The sequence below is a fragment of the Polyodon spathula genome, chromosome 12 (genome assembly GCF_017654505.1).
Source record: "Polyodon spathula isolate WHYD16114869_AA chromosome 12, ASM1765450v1, whole genome shotgun sequence".
NCBI classification, from domain to species: Eukaryota; Metazoa; Chordata; class Actinopteri; order Acipenseriformes; family Polyodontidae; genus Polyodon; species Polyodon spathula.
In genome coordinates, this window is record NC_054545.1 from 15,801,570 (window position 1) to 15,823,046 (window position 21,477).

General features: G+C 37.6%; 2 protein-coding genes across 2 annotated transcripts in view; one reads left to right on the top strand and one right to left on the bottom strand.

Annotated features, from left to right (window-relative positions):
* Window positions 1–17,379, bottom strand: part of aven (apoptosis, caspase activation inhibitor) — a 57,454-nt gene extending 40,075 nt beyond the window's left edge. The window contains exons 1-2 of the mRNA XM_041267195.1: window positions 17,055–17,379; window positions 13,365–13,542 (exon numbers count right to left, since the gene is read on the bottom strand). Coding sequence (XP_041123129.1) covers window positions 13,365–13,542; window positions 17,055–17,294 — 418 coding nt within the window. The 5' untranslated portion in view covers window positions 17,295–17,379. The remainder of the gene's footprint in view (window positions 1–13,364; window positions 13,543–17,054) is intronic.
* LOC121324954 (muscarinic acetylcholine receptor M5-like) lies at window positions 1,068–20,843 on the top strand. The gene is made up of 2 exons (XM_041267194.1): window positions 1,068–1,558; window positions 19,062–20,843. The coding sequence occupies exon 2, from the start codon at window positions 19,145–19,147 to the stop codon at window positions 20,729–20,731; it is 1,587 nt and encodes a 528-aa protein (XP_041123128.1). The 5' UTR covers window positions 1,068–1,558; window positions 19,062–19,144; the 3' UTR covers window positions 20,732–20,843.
* The last annotated feature ends 634 nt before the right edge of the window (window positions 20,844–21,477 follow it).

The following is a 21,477-nucleotide window of genomic DNA, read 5'->3' on the forward strand; positions in this document are numbered from 1 at the left end:
CAGTTCATGCCTTCATTGTGCAATATATAACACTGCCATCTTGGGAGAAAAACAAGACAGACAGGGATTACAGAAAAGCAGGGAATGTAGGTTAGTTTATGTAGAGTGAATGAACCTACGTTTGCTACTTCCTGAGAACATGAGCAAGGTAACCGTGCCTCTGAATGCATTCAAAGAAATATGTCCCTGCGCTAAATCTTGTGTATGCTTTATACAACGACAGCCTTTATATGGCGTTTCAACTCTTTCTAGACACACACACACACACTACTGACCACCTGTTAACAGAACCCACAAATGATTGCACACACATGACTGTAACCACTAATCAACGCAGGCTTAAATGAATACCATTCTATAAAGTAACATGAAACTGTCCCTGCATAGTCAGTAAAAAAAAAAAAAAAAAAAAAAAAAAAAATACAAAAAACCCCTTTCACTGTCACTTGGAAATGCATTATATCTATTAGGCTATACTGTATATACAGCTATGAATCTTACACACACACACACACACACACATATATATATATATATATATATATATATATATATATATATATATATAATATATGTTTTTTGGCCTTAATAATAAAAAACCGGAATTGTTATTTGACTGTGTTCAATTAAAAAAAAAAAAAAAAAAAGCCACATTCTTGTCCGTTTTACCTTATTTCAGCTTAGGTCAAAATATCTCTGTGCGGTTTAAGAGAACACAAAAAGCCAACAGAATTGATGTCACATCACAAAGCAGCACACAGCATCTCTGATGCGGACTGCTTACCTAAAGCTGTTCAAACACAGAGCACCAATCACAAGTAATAACATCATCTGTCTCTTTTTGTCTTTTAAAGCGGCACAGTTGCCAGTCACAAGGAGGAAATTAATGTGCAAGAGAAGAATCATCTTGGCTACTCACTGCCTGGTTTGAGCAGCTCATATCAGCTGGTCCCTTTTTTTTCTATTAAACCCCCCCCACCACCACCACCAAATCCTCCTTTTCGTCATACATGCTCACTGTCCCGAGACATGATGAGCCATTCTACCCTATGGGAATCTGTCTTCCCTGAGAGCGAGTGTTACATCTGAGTCAGAAGCATCACAGGGAGATATGGCACTTCTAGATCTTCAGCAAGCAACTTCAGTGAGGAAAGGATTCTGAAAACACTTCTTACTAGCATCTGTTCAAGGGCAACAAAAAGGAAATACTATATAAATACCATATAAATGATTGACAAAACAGGTCCTAGCAGAAGGATGAATTTCAATCAATTTTTAAACAGCTATGAATGCCTGGAGGGTACTGGGCTAGCTGTTTTAGGATGCTTACAGTTCCCAGCATATAACAGAAAGGACCGCGGAGTGAAACGTTTTTTTTTAGGGAATCCATGAACGCTGTTCTTTAATAATTTTCCTCAATGGAAGATATGAAAGTCTATGCAGAAGAGTGAACAGGCATGCTGAACTGGGTGTGTGAAGAGTTCAAACCCCCCCCCCCAACTGTACCTGCTGATGGACATGGATCTTCTATGGAAAAGACAGTGAAAACCATCGGATTGTAAGTAGAGATATCTGTTCAACTATGCATGCTTTCAATGTTTTATGGCAAGACTGTAAACTAATTGAACTCTTGCAGCACCAATGATAAAAATAAAGATCAAGCACATGAACTTAAAAGATCATTAAAATGAAGCTAAAATCTATGGTAATGAAAACTAAACCCTTATCAATCAATATCATGGAGTAATGGCATCAAATAAGAGAAGAGGCTTTCTTATGCATTTCATTATCGTTCAAGTATAAACGTGGTAGCCTGGCATGCTGTCTACATTATCGCTCTAATTCTTTTAATGCACTTAATCTAAGCTGAAAGACAAGTAAAAGACATCCGATTAATACATGTAAAACTTTAGAAATACTGATGATAATTTAATATAGACCTTTAAAAAATGAAACCCAACATAACTCTTGAATCTTTACATTATTCATAGAACAAAAACTCCCTTCAGATATACATTTTGCAATCTGCTGCATGGCTGAAGTCCCATCTCCCAGAAATCTAACCCGACTTGCTCTGTTTCATGCTAATCAGTGCCCAGCAGCCTTTCTTCTTCCTCTCTCTATTTTTCCGTGAATATAATAAGCAGACAAAAGGAATCAAGGTTACGCAGGGCAAAGGTTCAAACGCGAGGCCAACTGATTCCCAAAGCTGCATTTGAGAAGGCGCTTCAGAAACAGCTGTTGCTTTATTCCGGGGAGAGAAGCAGAACGACATTAAAAGCTCTGTAATTTTACAAGATTAAATGTAAAGTGCTACAGGATTAGTAGGATAAATGGCAAAAGCTTTGAGTGGTAAAGCAGGCAATTTAGGACACTCGCATACAAAAAGGACTGTGTGTGTCACTGCCTTCATCTCAAAAGGTATCTTTCTGTAAAACAAATATTCTGGGACCGACAAGGGTGTTTCATGTTCAAATTTTCTTTCAAAATGTAAACAAATATTGTCACATTTGGAATTAGCTGAAAAATCTGTACCATATTACAGTCAAATAAAGTCAGTAGCCCATCAAATGACCTTCTGTACAGTAGAATGTGGGTTATTTATTTCAGATGCACTACAATAGTTTCCTTTGCATCTTTTTGTTACAGTGATTTACAAATTGCATTATATAAATAAATATGAACATGGTCTTTTTTGCCACCAAATACATTTTAAGGCAATGTTTGTTTGAATATTCTGATATTTGTCCAAGCACTATAAAGAAATGATACATGTACAGCCACATCTCTTAAGTGCTGTTGATGCACTGTTTATAGATAGATAGATTGATAGATAGATAGATAGATAGATAGATAGATAGATAGATAGATAGATATTAGGGCTGTCAACTTCCCTACTTCTGTGATTAACAGGTTAATTTCTTTGGCGTTTCATTTTTAATGCACTTTAAATCACACTCCTCTGTCTTGACCCTCTTAGCTTACAGTAATTCATTCCCTGCGGCAGCATTTTATAATGTACTCGAGCACATGCAACTGCATATAAATGCATTAGGGTGTAAAGTACTAAAAGTGAAGAACTTGTGAATGGGAAGTTTATTTAAAAAAAAAAAACGTTCCGATGTATTTACTGTCAAACTGAGTTTCAGTATCACAAATGTAGGCAACATCTTCTCTGAACCAACTGCGTGCTAAACACACTTTCACTACTCAAAATACACTTCCTAGCATGATAGATGTATCTATATAGCATTTTTTTTTATTAAATGGCAATGAAAAACATTAGTAAAGGATATCCTTTTAAAGGAAACTGATAGGAAAATATACAGTATAATGCGAAATGCATTAAGACGTATAATAAACTGCTCCAATGGGATTTAGCAGCTGGTTCAAACAATTTAACAGCAAATGCTGGAGTTTTTCTGTATAATTCTGTGTAAATAAGTATAAAACTATAAAAAAGGTCAACAATATTAATTAAGAAATAGTACAACAGTTTTTTTTTTATGCTGGGTTGTTTTTTGTATTATTATTATTATTATTATTATTATTATTATTATTATTATTATTATTATTATTAATAATAATAATAAATAATAATAAATAATGACACAAATACAAATTTACAGTTATATATACAGTTATATAGCGCTCTTCATGCAAGCACTCCAGGGCGTTTTACAAAAGAAATATAAAAAAGCCTATGTAATATATAAATCGAGCTAAAAATAAATAAAGACCCAAACAATAAACAGGATTTAAACGAGTCAATTGTGCTATCATTATTGATATGAATTGGGAGCAAGTTCCAAAGACAAGGGGCACGATAACTAAATGTCTTGGCTACGACAGAGTTCAAACTAATTTATGGACTGTCAAAAGATTAGCATTTTCTGATCTCAGGGAACGACCAGGGACATATGGGGTCAGCAGATCTTGAAGATAAGAAGGTCCAATACCATATAAGGCCTTACAATTACAAGTATTTTGTTTGAACTTACTTGAACCTACGTCATTGCAGTAGGTAATTTATCCATTAAAATTGTTATAATTAAAAAAAATATAACGAACTGTCGAGATAATATATATTATATAGATATATATATATATCTCTTATTATATATATTATATTATATATATATTATATATGTAAATTATGTTTTGATATTTCTGCACTGTTAAATACAATGACGACGATCTGCAGTCCCATGTTGGTAGATCGAAACATTTCGGCGATCTTCCGACCAGAAGGCTGGTGAGAACGACTTGAATGGCTTCCAAATGACTGGATTAAAAATGTACTTATACCTAAGGAGTCATTTATGCATCTTTGTCATTTACTGAGACATTTCCAGCAGTGCCAAAACACACAAGTGAGTCGTTCGGTATCAGTGGAAAAACGAGATGCGGTCGCACTGTAAGCGTTTGGGAGTAGCAATTGTCCCATATTGTTTTATTTACATTGTAAAACCATTTTTTTTTCTTACAACAAAATATTATACAACTGTACTTACATTACATTTTTTAAAAGTATATTATATGTATACACTATTAACCATTACTATAAATTTACTATTCATCAATATTACAGTCAACTTGGCTGATCGGGCACACATACACATATATATATATATATAATATATATATATATATATATATATATATATATATATATATATATATATACACATATATATACACATGCGTATGTACGACACATATATGTATATATGTGTATATATATATATGTACAGTGTATATGTATAGATATATATATATATATATATAATACATTAATATATATATTATATATATATATATATATATATATATATATCTAATATATATAGTATAGCCTTTACAGACTATTTGTTACTGTAGTAATCAACACGTCTTAAGGTGTCTCAATTCAACGCGTAATTGCTTGACTTTAACTTAATTATTGGCGTGAGTTACAATGTGCGCATTAACGAACTGAACTGAATTAATAACCGCACTCAATACTTGCTCTGAACAGGATTCACTAGTGCTGTTGTCGCTGCCCTTTGTAACCGAACTGTGTGTGTACACAAACTGTATTAAGAGCAAAAGGTGAACTCACAACTGCATTTAGCCTGTGTGTACGTGGCCTTAGTGTGCCCTTTGAATATAATTCAATTCACCCTCCTGAGTCAAAGGGTTATTAAAATCATGATGGTTTTCTACAGAGGACATTTAGGAGGACTGTGCATGTCAAGTCTACCATTAATAAGAAATTATTGGGGAAGCAATGTTTTTACCTTTTAAACTATATTATTTTCAATTAAAGTACCTTGTTGAAATGTATATTTTATATGTGTACATGTTTAAAATGTGTCACCAATGTTCATACTAAAGTACAGTGGAGTACACATCTGTTCAGTATTGATAAAATATGTTTTTTCCTTTACATATAGGATATACAGTACAGTCAAATATAAGCAACCACATTGTAATGGCAGCTAAAAAATGTTTTCATTTTTGAGAGGTTTGTTCACAAATGTCAAAGCATTGGCTGTTCATAAACAACAAAATGCATCCTGAAACAATGTACTTTCACTTCCTGTGTTATAAGTAATAGGGCTAATACACCATGGTTAATACACCTTTAAGCTCCATGGCTGTAGACTGCCAGCGCTGTGTTTCCGATTTGAACTATAGCTGCCCAAACTTCCTTTCTGAAGGATTATCATTGGCAACAACAACACAATACTAATGATTTAAGACCAATCAACGACTTGAAACAGGGCAAATTCAAATTCAAATCCAGTTAGCTGTACGAAAGCAGAGACAAGGTTCCGTTTCAGCTTCAATTAGAACTTCAGCTTGACTGACATCATTATATTACTGCTGCGGACGACGCCCCCATTAACCCCCCCACTCCCCCACTCCCAAAAGCTTCACAGCACATACTCATGTTCACCTTAGCCAGGGTTTTTTTTGTTATTTTTTTTTTCTTTTTAAATAATAATCATTTCAAACTCAAGAAGGAATATTACATCCATTATTTCCCCTACTTGTCTGCTCGAAATAATGCAATTTTTTTAATTTATCCTTGGGCAGATGTATGGTATGTTAGTATATTCAGTACCCTTCAGTTGGATGGCAGTGGAGTCTTTAAGGTTAGTTAATGGGATCATTTATTGTGGTGATGAAGGACTAACAGTGAAGCTGTTGTATTACCGTTTTGCTTCGAATTTAAGACGTGCTTTTTTAACCATTTTTTGCTTCTTAAAAATAGGCTGCGTCTTAAATTCAAGTACAGTATAGTGATGCATGCATTAAAATTACCAACAAAAGACGTGACTACCCGAGTGCACAAACAGCAACGTGACTGACTGCCGAGAACAGACAACAAAGACGTCCGACCAATTTCGAATTTGAATGTTATACAGGCAGCCAATTACAAAGAAGCGTCATTAGTTTCCTAAGGAATACCAAGAGAAGCTTTAACAATTTCATTGTTTCTAACAAACAGTACCAGCTTGGACAGATCAGAAATTCTGATCAGACCCCTGTATTTTTCGATATGCCAAGCAATACTGTTGTATTTGCAATGCAGTCAGCACTGTTGTGGTTGCTGGGTTACATGTTGTCTGATGTTATAATGTGTTGTGTCTCAATTAAATGATCATTTTTGCAGCTGTGTTTAGAGTTTCCTGCCTGAAATTTGGCATATATTCAAGCAAATTTTATTAAAAAAAAAAAAAAAAAAAAAAAAAAAAAAACCAGACTCACTTAGGGGGGAAAAAAAAGACAATCAAGTGTGTGTGTGTGTGTGTGTGTGTGTGTTGCGAAGGCAGTAGAGACTTTACTTTCTAACAGCACTGTGCTCACGTTTCACAGGCTGTAGCTCCAAACCCATTGTCTCCAAGAACTCAAACCATGGGCGACGGACCTAGATACCAATTTTAGAACACATGCGAGAGGAAGGCAGTAATGTTCAGTACTGCATAAACCTCATTTATATCCCCCACTACTCATCATATTACTCATTTTTGTTTACACTACAATGCAAAGCATGTCAATAGAGCGGAATAAAGCACTCCATTGCATTCGGAAAGATTAGTCATGAACACATACAGAGTAGTACAGGAAGAGTCATTCACTTGCAATTTAGAAGCTTCTATATATTTATTTTTCACATTGAACATTTTCTTTTGAGAACACAACATTGCAATAACTAAGGAATTAATGTACAGTCTTAACAGTGAAGCATGAGTCAGAGTGTAAGAGAGGGAATGTGGTCTGTATGCTGCAGATCTAAATGTCCAGAAACCGTTGCCTGGAGACATAAGCACAAGAGGCTTCCTTGTCATTACCTGATCATACTTGTCATTTTAACTTTGCATTAACACTTAATGAACAGAGAATGTTTTTGTATGTCTACAGCCTGTTTAATGTTTCATCTCTGCATTTACTGTGAATGTTTTTTTTTTCCTACTAAAACCTACACAAAGTCTTACCTCTCATCAACATTGCAAGTCCCTTTTCATTTTGCAGTATATGGTTTTGTTTCAGGACAATTTATTTTCTCAGTATCCTTGCCTCAGTCTGTTATTGCTTCACTTAGATCATTTCAATTGAGACCTATATAGCAAACGGAAGTTCACAACAGGTAAGATTTATGGAACTATAGTGTTAGCTGAAATCACTAATAGATTTCAACAGGTTAATTGAAATAAAATTACAAAGAATTTGAGAGAGCAAAACATGCAGTTTGGATGCCATTTCATTTAATGAAAATCATTACACATATTTGTGAAGCAACCCAGCTTTCTCTTTTCATGCATATCAAAGCAGTGGACATACTTCACTGCACAGCTGCATTCATGAATATGAGAAACTGAATCTGCTTTCCATACTTCCATAATAAAAAGCTTTGTTTTATCAGGGAGGCATACTGCAAGAAATATTAAGGCTGGCTTTTCTAGAGGGAGCCAACCCCCTTGAGTAGAGTAATCTGCTGTTTCTTACATATCTACCTGCTTTTATCAGATCCGAGTCCAAAAACGGGAAGCAAACCCCTTTGCACATTACACTACCAGAGAGGAAAATGAAAAGATAAACATGACAGATCCACTTGCCACAAGATTGATTTATCTTTCACATAACACGTTTAAACAAAGTCTATTGAAATTATAAGCTTCCCAGGTAAAGCTCTGTGGATGCATCTCGACACTACTGGACCCCCATCTGCCATTCAGCCTCTCCAAGGCAGATGGTGCCAGCTGAGGTGGAGGTTTTGTGATGTGATCTTAATATGCATCCTACAAGTAGCCTATCAGGACCATTAAAAGTACAGAGAAACATATTGTATCTCAACCTGAATATCATTCTATGAATTGTATCAGTGACATCAGTGGCTCGTTACACCCCTACTAGACATAGAAGGCCTTAGCTGCTGTGTGGTTGGTTCATCTTGCCCCCTAGCTTTGTGAGAATCCTGGTGAGAAAATGCCACAGAGACAGACAGGAGCTATGGGAAGAGAATTTGGAGGAAGAACCCGTAACTACAAATGGCATAAAATAAACAAGAACACATAAGAACAAAGTTTACAAATGAGAAGAAGCCATTCGGCCCATCTTGCTTGTTTGGTTGTTAGTAGCTTACTGATCCCAGAATCTCATCAAGCAGCCTCTTGAAGGATCCCAGGGTGTCAGCTTAAACAACATTACTGGGGAGTTGGCACCCTAGGTATTTCCAGGTATACCATAAATTGTTCATGATTTGGAAACATAAGTATTCAGATTGCAACAGAATGCATAGTTTTACTGAAAGCCCAATCTTATACACCTCCCTCAGGTCCTCCTACCATCTCAGTCCTGTTCTCATCGTCTTTACCACAACCAGATAGCCACTGACCATGGGCATCGATAACTTGGCCAGGATCCAACTAAGTTGGCAGACAAGAAGCAGCAAACAAAATGCTAAACCCTCTAGTAGCTAACCACTGGGCAGGAGGTGAGAACCTACTACAGTTGAGATCACCAAAGTAATTTTATTATAATCAGCTTAGACCCAGGGCTACTGAATTTATATCAGAACACTTTCACCCAGGGTAGCAGAAGGTTAAAAATCTTTGGGACAGAATTAAAAACTCTCTGAACCAAATAATTAGACATTTATAATTAACAAAACGACAGCAGAATAGACCAGGTTTAATATTTCTACTTCACTTTGAAACTAATATGAGATCTGATTAGCTGTGCAAAAAAATAGCTAAGAAGGGGGTTTCTGGGGGCAGCTGATGCGGACGTGAAACTGCTCTATGGGCTCCCCAAAAACTATAGCTAGAACAAAATCTACGGGGTCCCGACCAAATCCTTTGCCGCACATTGTATACGCAACAATTCTGCAACCCTGCTTTCACGGATAGATGAACATCACTATTATAGTGGCTTTTTTAGTTTATCAGGAAGCAATCTGAGAAACAGTTAGCTGTCTATTGTGCAAACAGGCTCTGTCTTAAATGCAAAACAAATAACGAAGCTCAGCTCTACCAGATATAAGACAAACACACTGAACCTAGCAACATCCTCTAAACACACCCCCTCACCCCCTGCTTCAGAAACAATGCTTGCCCAGAGTCCACAGTCCTTCCTGCTTGCCAAAACCCCAGTCTATTCACACTGACATCTCTAACCGACTCTGGCTGCTGAATCATCTGCCTTCCTCGCGGCTCTCTGTCCCTGTGCTAGGTCTCAGACAGGCACATACGCACAAATCTGTCTGTATCCCAAAAGGCAGATGCTCTCCAAGTATAGCCAACAACTGGATTGAACAAAATCACTGGTTCATAAAAATTATTTACATTTTCAGACCCTAAAAAGCTTTTTCACTTTGTCAAAACTCTCATGAAGATTGGATAATGGAAGACGGGGATAATAATTCACTCTTTATGAATTTAGATAAATACTCATTTTACAAACTTACTGAGTTTAATATGATTTTTGTCATTAAGCGTGGGTCCACAGAATATTGGGCTAATCATTAAATTAAGACAGGGCTGATATCAGTTTCATACAGTTGACTAATATATAATTTAAATGCAATTAAAGTTTATATTTTGCAAGTTCCTGTTAAATGTATAATGAAGGAAATAAACATGACTCATGTAGTTAATTTCTATAGTGGCATTAATAACAAGAAGCTTCAAATTTTTTCTCCTGACAAACATGCCACAGTAAATATTAAGAAATATTAAGAAAAATTAAGAAAAATATTAAGACCAGTTAATTTATCATGTGTGATTAAAAATGTATAAGGAGTAGGCAATATGTTTAAAAAATACTGTATAATGCTGTGATACAGACAACACAGGACATAGCAAAGTACATATTTATTGCAAACTTTGCAGGGTGAGGGTGCTCTAACACTAAGCCATATGTGGCTTAATGAGCTCCACAACTTGGAACTTTTGATTTAGTTTATTTTTTTTAAGACTACAGGGACAAATGGTAGTCTTTGATAGAAACAAGTACAGTCAAAAATGCAAAATGCATGTTGCTGTGTTATAACATGCCACATGTTTTGTAATCTGGTTAAAAAAAAAAAAAAAAAAAAAACGCTTAGCAAAACATCAGAATCATAATTGTTTTAATCCAACCCAGGGTATGCAAGTTCATTGTGGAATGCAAAATAATGAAGACAAATTGTTAAACTACCAACACTCAATAAATAATTTACTGAAATGAGCAGCCGCCTGGTGTGGTGCACTGGGCCAGCGGCAGCTTTCTACACTCCCCAGACAGAATGCTGAACATTCACTTGACAGGGTCAAGCCTAACAGCCTGTGCAGTATAGGGTTAAATACAAGGAGGGGGGTTACTATAAAACATTTGATGGTAGTAGAGTAAAACTAAAAGTAAAAAAGATTCTTTGACAACTGTTTTAACTAAAAGTATTTCTTAATGGCTAAAATGCCCCATTTCAAACACTGTGACTGACATGAAAGAGATTCATTTAATTTGCAGCAGCAACACATCGAGATCAAATTGATTTTAAACAATTGTGGGCATGGAGAATTCGCTCTCTCCAACTCGCACTGCCAGGGGAAGTTACCTAATCTTTGCTAACCAAACTGAAGGACAGTATTTATGTCTTAAAAGGCGTAGTGTGTCCCTGAGAAAATGGTTATATTTTTCCCCTGCTTTAAGGAAAAATACTAATAGTTGGTGTGTTAAGTAACTGAGCAGCATCCGAGCAGCTCAGTAAAAGAACCCACTTAATGGCACTCTCAGTGCCACTGCCTCTGAGCAGCTCAGAGCTGCAGAGCATATTTCATCGGTGATCAGAGTGAGCAGAAAAATTCCCCGTCAGAGCCACTCAGTTACTTAACATTTTAACACTGTCAAGCAGACAAACATTTCAAACTTTCCAATAAGCTTCACTCAAGGATCCGAGTGTCCACTATTGGTGACTCCATCTGGCGAGTTGTATTGCTCTGCGCTGAGTGAGTTTATAACCTTCCTGTACTGTACTTGGCCTCAGTTTTACTCTCTGTCTTCTGAAGGCGGCATGATCTCCTGCTACTTAAAATGTGCAAAAGTGCTAAGCTGTTTCCAGAAAAAGTGCAAACGATATGAATAATGGGCAAATGCTTTCCTTGTTAGCCACACAGCTGTACAGCTTGAAGGGCTTCCAGCAGGCTGCGCTTGCAGTCCCTTCTGACACAAGCAGCATGAACTCTCTGAATAAGCAGGGGAATTCATTGTCCTGTGTCTAAATGTATCACAGATTTAAAAATCAATGACTATTACTGGTGGTGCACATGCAACTGTGGTGTCTATTACATAGCATTTACATAGTGTATGGTAATCCAAAATTGCTTGTGGGATTCAGTTATTTCCAGTAAGGCGTAGAAACTTTACATCACATGACATCTACCAAATATTAAAAAGGATTCAATGAATCACATAAACAGAAATTGTGCATTATGATACATGTGCAGAAGCAATACAAAACAGCTTCCATCAGATGTTATTGTAACATTACACTTTAAAATACTGCTTAATTGAGTGTATGTTTTCTACTGCATTGTAAAACTACTAGGATCCTCAAATGGTGCTCTTGTGACACTAAGAACACTGTTGGGTTACTGCCTGGTTGTCTTATTGAATCAGTGGTTATCACCTCAAGTACCAGTTTCCAGCAGGGACCACCAGGAGCATACATAACTATTTGCAATCTTAAACGGCTGTTGTAAAACCGAGATCTACCCCATAACAAACAAGTTTGTTGTGCCTGGACTCGTTTGTTTGTTGCCTCAATCTAAGCAGACGATGACTGCAACGAACTCAGCATGTTTTTATTTTGAATATTTTGCAAGTGTTGTGTATGGAATTAGAGACAGTACCTTTAATTGTGTAGCTTTAATATGCTGCAGCTCCCATGCTCAGTGAACTGAAGTCCTGATCTGACAGCATGTAACACAGACAGCCCTTATGACTACATGTTACTGTTTATTTTTCAGTAACAAGTTTAAATTGCAGAGTTCGTTCTGTTGTATCTACAATATTAAATACGCCACAGCAAGCACATTATCATGTATTTTAGATAGTTTCATTGGCACAAGCTGAAAGCTAAATTTACTCAAAGGTGTTTTTTTTCTTTCTTTTTTTTTACTGCAATAATTTAAGCTGCAGTACATTTCATTTTTAATTTCCTTAAAAAGTCTCAGCAGTACACTTTCTAAATGTGTTTTATATAGTGCTGGGATGAACTTGATTTTTTCCAAACAAGCATATTCTGTTTAGATGAATATTTTTATACTCTTTCATTTTAAAATACACTACCATAGCTGTTTGCATTCCGCGGTCCATATAAAATATAGTGTCCTTAAATTGTACAGACCGGGATTTGTTATTGCTAGCAGTTTTATTTATTTCAGCAATTATTTATTATGTGACATTGAAAAATTGATGGCAAGGAGAACTAACAAGGGTCTGGGAAAGTTTGAGAACTTCTGGTAAACACAAACATGCTTTTTTTAGGGCTGTCATTAAAAGAAGTGGGGAACCTCACACCCTGATCGTTTTTGTCCATCTGACACGCTCAGCACGATACCTCCCTTTATTTTTATCCAATCTTCACCAAACTTATCGTACACTCATAGCCGCCTATGATGTTTCTGATAGAATTTGGTTATAATCCTATAAACTCTCGATTTTATACAAATATTCTGAACCTTTAAAAGTTACTGTGCAATAATTAAGAAATGTTGAAGACCCTCTGTATGTGTGCGCACTGCTCGACTGTGTATGTAAGTATGTCAACATTAACTCCTGGCAGGGTTTTGGTTTCTATACAAAACAGCATTGTTTCATTGTCTGGTCGTTCCTACCTGCAGAGCTGAGGAGGACACTGAAGTCTTCTCCTCGCTGTGACTGTCCACTCTCACCAATCCCCTCCTTCTCAGCTGCCTCATAGCGGTCCCAGTTCGAAACTAGCTTCCTCCGCGAAGAGGCGCTGGGCCCAAAATCTTCATCATCACTGTGTTTCACATCCACCTCTTCCTCAACCTTCACAACAGAGAATGCCAGTTATACTCTGATCACGATCACTCAAGAAAGTCACAAGTTTCAGTGTCTGTGTGTGCACACAAAGCATAGATTGAAACACACAAACCCGGCACCCTGTTTCAAAAACAGAATTAAGTATGTTATTTTAATAATCACTCTGATGTTAAATACATTACATCTCCATTATATCTACATGAATGTTTACTACAGACTGGGGAGTGACTTATTAATGCTATGATGAGTGTGACTTATGTAGGGTATGTTGAGAAGGGTGATCAGTTTAGAGCCAATTTATCAGGGACTTGTCAGTTCAAATTCATGATCATTTCAATAACATACCTAAACAAGGGGCATTTCTAAAAGGACGTTGCAAGGCTCGTGCGAGTATCAGATATCGTGAACCCAAAAGAACAAATAAATCTAAATCTAAAATCTAAAACAAATAAATAAATCCAGAGTTTTAATTTCTGTTTTCCTTCCTGAGCTATAAGAGTAAAACAGAAGGTAATTTAAATTCAAGCTTATGCCACCGTCTGCACTGTAAAGCTGCCATTCTGACCGTCTCCAGCTGAGCGGACTGGCTGTGCCATGCAGGTGTTTTCTGAATCATCACCATTCCACCACCCTGAATATCACGACACTGAGACAACTGCAGGGCTCACTGCCTTGATGTGGTGAAGAGATTACAGCCTGCAATGAAGTGCACATCATTTCTACCCAATTCATACTGTACCACCCGCCAAAGCATCACAAAGGTTTACACAAAAAAAAAAAAACCTGCAGAAAGTGTACACACTTAAAACCAAAAATATTCACATTTCGGGAAGAAACTTGACAGTCACAGTGGCAGCCCTGCCGTATTCAAAGATGAGGACCCAACTCTTTGAGCTGATAGTTGACGGACAGAAGACATGAATGTACTTAAAATTAATATATATATTGGAGTGCATATATATATATATATATATATATATATATATATATATATATATATATATATATATATACACACACACACACACATATATATATATATATATATATATATATATATATATATATATATACATATTATATATATATATATATATATATATACACACACACACACACACACACACACACACACACACACAACCAGTCAAAAGTTTGAGTACACTTGCTGGAAATTAGGTTTTTTTCACAATTGACAATGTTTTACGTCGTATACGTTTCTGTAAATACTTGAAAATGAAAACACGTTACAATATACAAAACAAAACATAAGGAGTATCAAAGCAATGTTCAAGTGAAAATTGTCTCTAAATCTTGGATTCCTCAAAATAGCCACCCTTTGCCTTAATATCAGCCTCATAAACACGAGGCATTCGGTTAACAGGTTTCAGCAGGAAATCACCCGACATGTCTTCCCAGCTCTTCTGCAGCAATTCTCAGAGATATAGGGCACTTGTGGGTAGCTTTGCTTTGACTCTTCTGTCCAGTTCATCCCATACAAGTTCTACGGGATTGTGGTCTGGAGACTGGGCAGGCCAGGTCATTAGATTGAGTTGTCCTTCACTTTCCTTCTTCGCCAAACAGTTCTTGCACAACTCTGAGGTGTGTTTCAGGTCATTATCTTGCTGAAGAATGAAGGACTGCCCAACTAGCCGTAATCCTGATGGAATGGCATACCTCTGAAGTATGCTATGATAGCCATGCTGGTTGAGCTTGCCATGCACTTGGTAAAGATCACCAACTCTGTCACCAGCAAAGCAACTCCAGACTACGACTCTGCCTCCTCCATGCTTGACAGTGGGAACCACACAAGCAGAACTCATGCACTCACCCTATCTGGTCTTACAAATACTCTGCGGTTGGACCCAAATATTTCAAATTTTGACTCATCGTCCAGTTTCTGTGTTTTTTAGCCCAGGCAAGTCTTTTCCTCTTATTCTGCACTCTTAACAATGGTTTCTTTGCAGCAATTCTTCCAGTTAGGCCAGCTTCACGCAATCTCCTCTGAACAGTTGATGTTGAAACATCTGTACTTCTAGTAGCATTTAGCTGAGCTTGTATTTCAGGAGCAGTTAATCGCCGGTTTCGCAGACTTATGACTCAAATGAATTTGTTCTCCGATTCTGAGGTCACCCTTGGCCTGCATGACCTTGTTCGGTCTTCATGAGTGCTAATTTCTTCAAATCATTTGATGGTTTGGCCACAGCAGTTACAGACACTTGCAAAGTTCTTGCGATTTGTCTTAAAGATTGACCTTCTATTCTTAAAGTAATTACAGACTGTCTTTTTTCTTTGCTTAATTGAGTGTATTTTGCCAGTTTCTGCTCCCTTATATTCAGGAATGACAAACTTGTGCCTATGCTACCTATATTTATAGTAATCATGGACCCTCACCTGTTAACAATAATTAGTGACAAAAGGTTAATTAGGTAACATGCTAGTTAACTCAGAGAAGATCTAACAAAGACACTTTTATACTTAGGCCAGTGTTCTAACACTGTGTTATACACATTTCAGACTTTTAACTGACTTGGGCTTCAGACTGAAATCCCCTTGCTTTGGGTGACCATTTCATTGAAATTGAAAAGATTTACATTTTCATTTACAAATGTAATTTTTGAATGCAATTCACTTATGATTATCAGCTTAGATAAGTACACATATCATATAATGAAATATTCAGTGTTTGTATACAAGTTTATACAGTTAAAAAGTAGAGATAATCAGAAAAACCTGGTTTCAAGCAGGTGTACTCAAACTTTTGACTGGTACTGTATGTGTGTGTGTGTATATATATATATATATATATATATATATATATATATATATATATATATATATATATATATATATATACATGCACCACCATTACAGCCAGATAAGATAAAGAAAGGGTTTACTGCTGACATGAAAAGCGTCGGCATAATGAACCATTATTTTAAAGAAAAAGTAATGTCACTACACCAGTGGAAAATTTTTTCAGTTCATTAAAATTTCGAATCACAGTGCTCCACCTGCTGTTTCCAGTTTGAATGGTTTCTTAATGTTTTTCTGTTTGTTTTGTTTTTTCTCTGTAGTGACACTTGTTATCGTCACACAGCCCAAGTACAGGTGGTAATGTATAACCAGACTCTGAACCCGTCTTTAGTGATTTCACTTACACCTGGCACACCTGGTAAACGAGCTGTCAGAGAATAGCAGGTGGACGAAAATCTGCTTCCCCGACGTCGAAGAAAAACCCTGGAAACTGCTGGTATTAATAATACATAGCACAGCCCCAACAGAGTGGCATCTGTAACAGCTTGCTGAGATTCTATTTATTGCAGTTTTGCAACGCTGTACACTGACAGTGCAGGGTTACAAACAGTGCTCAGCGCTGCTGCCTCAGTGCTAAAGTTAAGAGAACTCGTGCACATGGATGAAGGATAATAATTGTCTGTATATCCGGTTCGACTACTTTTTTTTATCTTGGTGTTTGCTTTGGAGTTTAATTCACGCAATACATTGTTATCACGTACCTCCTTTTCACTTATCCTCCCACGAGGTGATGGGTGCCCCCGCCCGCGATGCTCCTGTCTTCCCCTTCCACGGTGAGCGCCACCCCTCCCTCTGCCACGGTGTTCAGGTGCTCCGGTTTCACTGCCCTCGCCGCCGCGGTGATCTCGGTACTGCTTGTCCCCTGCATTTCGCCTCCAGCCACCTCTCCCACCTCTCCCACCTCCCCTGCCAGACCCCCGGTTCCGACCTCTTGGCTCCATCAACACAGCACTCAGCAGTCCTTCCCTTTCCCGCACTCGTCTCTCACAGACACAGCCGGGGCAGATCTAACGTTACACTGTTGTAGTTCAGTCAGAGTCACAGTCAAAACAATCCCTCCAAACAACTATAACTGATATTTATTTAGTTCCTCGGTACCGCAGGAATGGTTACGCAGCTTTATTTATTTATTTATTTTAATTTATTGTTTGTAAGCACAATAAAAACCATGTTAGTTTAAAGATGCAAGTAGTGGTATAAGTTATGTACTACTAATACTGACAGAATTGTTAGAACAATAGAATTGTTATCGTGCATAGCGTGTATCTGTTTATTTTTGACCATATACACTAAAATTATTCTATTTTTAATAGGAGAAACTGGAATCAGTTAATTAAAAACTAAAATAAACTTAAAAAATATGCCTTACTCGTCTTCCTGTTTTGTTTAACTTGACAACCGACAGAAAAATAATTGTTTGACTTTCAACAAATAATGACTTCTAATGCATGACAGAAGGAATACCTATGTTGCAAGAGTTGTAGGCTTCCATTTGTAGCATCATTTCCACTTTCAATATTCCTTATGCAGTCCTCAAAGCTGACTGTTCGGATATTTTAACTATTTTTAACTATAGTGTAACAACCATGCTAGTGATATGTACAACTCTTAGTCTTACCAGCTGGTAGAGAACAGCCTGTGAGTTTAAATCCTGAGACACCTCCCATGCAACGTTGCACTAAGTGATCCCTTCACGCTAAATAGAACAAACTATCTATATTAATTACACTAAGAAAAACTCATTGGGGTTGGAATTACATTTGATTAACCCTTTCGTGCATGGGACTTCATAACGCAAATGAATGGTATGAAAACCCATATAAAAGCAATGGTGGAAAACATTTTAAATGAAAAATATATTTATTATGTGTCAAAACCAATATATACATTTATTTATTTTATTTCAATATTGTATGCATGAAAGTGTTGGTGGTACTGCAATCCTGAGAGAATGAACAGCTCCCTCTGCTGGTTACAATTTATTAGTCATCAAGCCTAATTCTCACCATAGTATTCTGTTCAGACCACAAGAGGATATTCGTTTCCCTCATACTAATCTAGGCTAATCATCAGTAGGACACATTAACTCAGGTTAATTCTCACCCCAGTATTCTGTACAGACCACAAGAGGATATTCGTTTCCCTCATACTAATCTAGGCTAATCAACGGTAGGACACACACACACACACAGTATATAAAAATGTACTTTGACACATAGTTAAAACAAACATGGTGATGTAGACAAAATAACCAGCGTTTATTTAATACTGACAGGACATGGAAGGTACAGAGGTAGTATTGGCTGTGATGTGATGTATATAATTTTACCTTCTCCCATTTGTTCAGAATTGTTTCTAATGCTTCAAATATTGCCAAAATCATGTATTAAGTATTTTGTCCAACTTAAGCTGCTTCAGGGAGCTTTTTTTATTGCTTCTTATTTTTTTTATTGGGACTTGTGCACTTGTACTGTATGTGTGTCAAAATTCCAGTGCACGTTGAAAAGCCACAAGAAATGTAAATATCTCAAAAAGCTTTTACGCTTTTAAGCATTATGTAGTTTACTAAAAACTAAACATACTGTAAAAACTGTAGAAAGGCAGCTCTATAATGTGCACAAAAGGTTTCTATCCTGAGGGGACACTAAAAGGAATATACTATATTTAAAAGATGTTTGATGCTTATCTTTGTTTTTTCTTACACGTAGGCCTATAACACTGTACCATGACAAGACCTGGTGACTCAATTTTCTAACACGCTACCTGCAGAGCATTCAAACCCAGCCTCATAATGGAAACAAAGCTACTGAAGAACTCCACACTAGCCAGTAGCAATGTCTCTAGTCTTCAACACGTGAGCAGCCACAGTCTTTGGGAGATCATAACCATAGCAACCGTTTCTGCCATTGTGAGTCTGATAACAATAATTGGCAACATCCTTGTCATGGTATCATTTAAAGTCAACAGTCAGCTGAAGACGGTCAACAATTATTATTTGCTGAGCCTGGCTTTTGCTGACCTCATTATAGGTGTGTTCTCCATGAATCTCTATACTTCTTACATACTAATGGGATACTGGTCACTCGGGACCCTCGCCTGTGACCTGTGGCTAGCTCTGGATTATGTGGCCAGCAACGCCTCTGTAATGAACTTGTTAGTCATCAGCTTTGACAGATACTTTTCTATCACAAGACCTTTGACTTACAGGGCGAAACGTACACCCAAAAGGGCTGGCATCATGATCGGACTTGCTTGGTTGGTGTCTCTTGTTTTATGGGCTCCTGCCATTATATGTTGGCAGTACTTTGTTGGAGAACGAACAGTGCCTTCAGGTGAATGCGAGATCCAGTTCTTCTCTGTGCCTGTGATCACCTTTGGCACCGCCATTGCGGCTTTCTACATCCCCGTATCCATTATGACGATATTGTACTGTCGTATCTACAAGGAGACTGAGAAACGCACCAAGGACCTGGCCGAACTTCAAGGCTCAAACTTCTCAGCCGACCAGAGGAAAGCGAAACCTCAAAACCCTCTTCTCAAATCGTGTTTCAATTGCAAGAGGCAGACGGACGCCAACCGGGATCGGAACGAAACCTCCTGGTCATCCTCTAGCAGAAGTACAGTCTTGAAAGCCCTCGTTCCTAACACCAATGATGAGTGGTCCAAGAATGACCAGGTGACGTCCTTCAATATCTACCCCTCTTCTGAAGACGACGACAGACACATGTCCAAGCCCATGTTCCAGACAGCTCACAAGAACCAGATCAGCAGCGGCAGCCAAAACAAAAGCCCTGCAGATGCAGAGGGGAGAGAGGACTTTGGTGAAGACCAGCCGAACTTGAAAAGCTACTTCACCTCGCCTGCCAAATATATCAACAGTAAAAAAGGGGTTTCCTACAAATTCAAGCTGGTCACTAAAGACAGCAGCCCCCCTTTGAGCAAAAACGGCTGCTCCCAGCTGGCAGCCTCGTCTTGTTCCTCGGCAGAATCCATGGGACCCTCGGCTTCTAAAAACATCGACCCCAGCATGAAAAACCAGCTTACCAAGAGGAAACGGATGGTTCTTATAAAAGAGAAGAAAGCGGCACAGACTCTGAGTGCAATTCTCCTGGCATTCATCCTCACTTGGACTCCTTACAACATCATGGTCTTAATCTCGACCTTCTCAGACTGCATCCCCACCTCCCTGTGGAATCTCGGTTACTGGCTCTGCTACGTCAACAGCACCATCAACCCCATCTGCTACGCCCTGTGCAACAAGACCTTTCAGAAGACCTTTAAGCTGCTGCTGTTCTGTCAGTGGAATAAGAAGAAGAGGGCAGAGGAGAAGCTATACTGGAACAGCCAGAATCCCACTGCTAATAACAAACTGCCATGAGTGGCCAGTCAAGATAGAACACGAGGCACTTATTATAAAATGGGGTAGAATTGTCGCAGCAGTGGTGCAATTTTTTTATTTATTGATATGTATTTTGATTAAATGTCTGCTGCAAAGGGAAACAAATAAGTTGTGTTTCTCCTGATCTGTGGTTGACATTTAGTCTGCAGTACCATATATGTACTGTAGGTCTTTCATGTGTTTGTGGACAAATAGATGACCATGGTTACCATTTTGAATCTTCCTAAGCCTGGCCTGGGTTTATTCTATTCATAGGCTGTAATTGTGCTTGGACAAAAAGTCCCTTGACCATAGGCTATTGTTTGCACCCTGACGGTGTGTGAAAATATGTATTTTCACACACATGTAGGTTTTTCATTTAAAAAGCATTGTGATTGGCTGTTTACTAAGCAATGTCACTAAATCAACCATGCTTCTTACATCAAATTTATTGCAGCATCTTCTCTGTATAACTGCTCTGTTTTTCACCCTGGAAAGCCAGCATAGCATGAGATACAGAATCTGGAATGGGCTGGAGGAAGAAAAGGTAAGGTTGGAACTCTGCGATTTAACATCATAATAAAATTTATAATTAACAGTATGCCCTCCATTGAAAATACATATTTGAATAATTGTCTATAGTTGGTTACTGTCTAGGCTAGGCAATCTGGCTTTAACACAGGTGCTTATTTTCCTCTAACACTACAACACAAAAGACATGTGCTATTCATGGAGGCCTTCTTCAG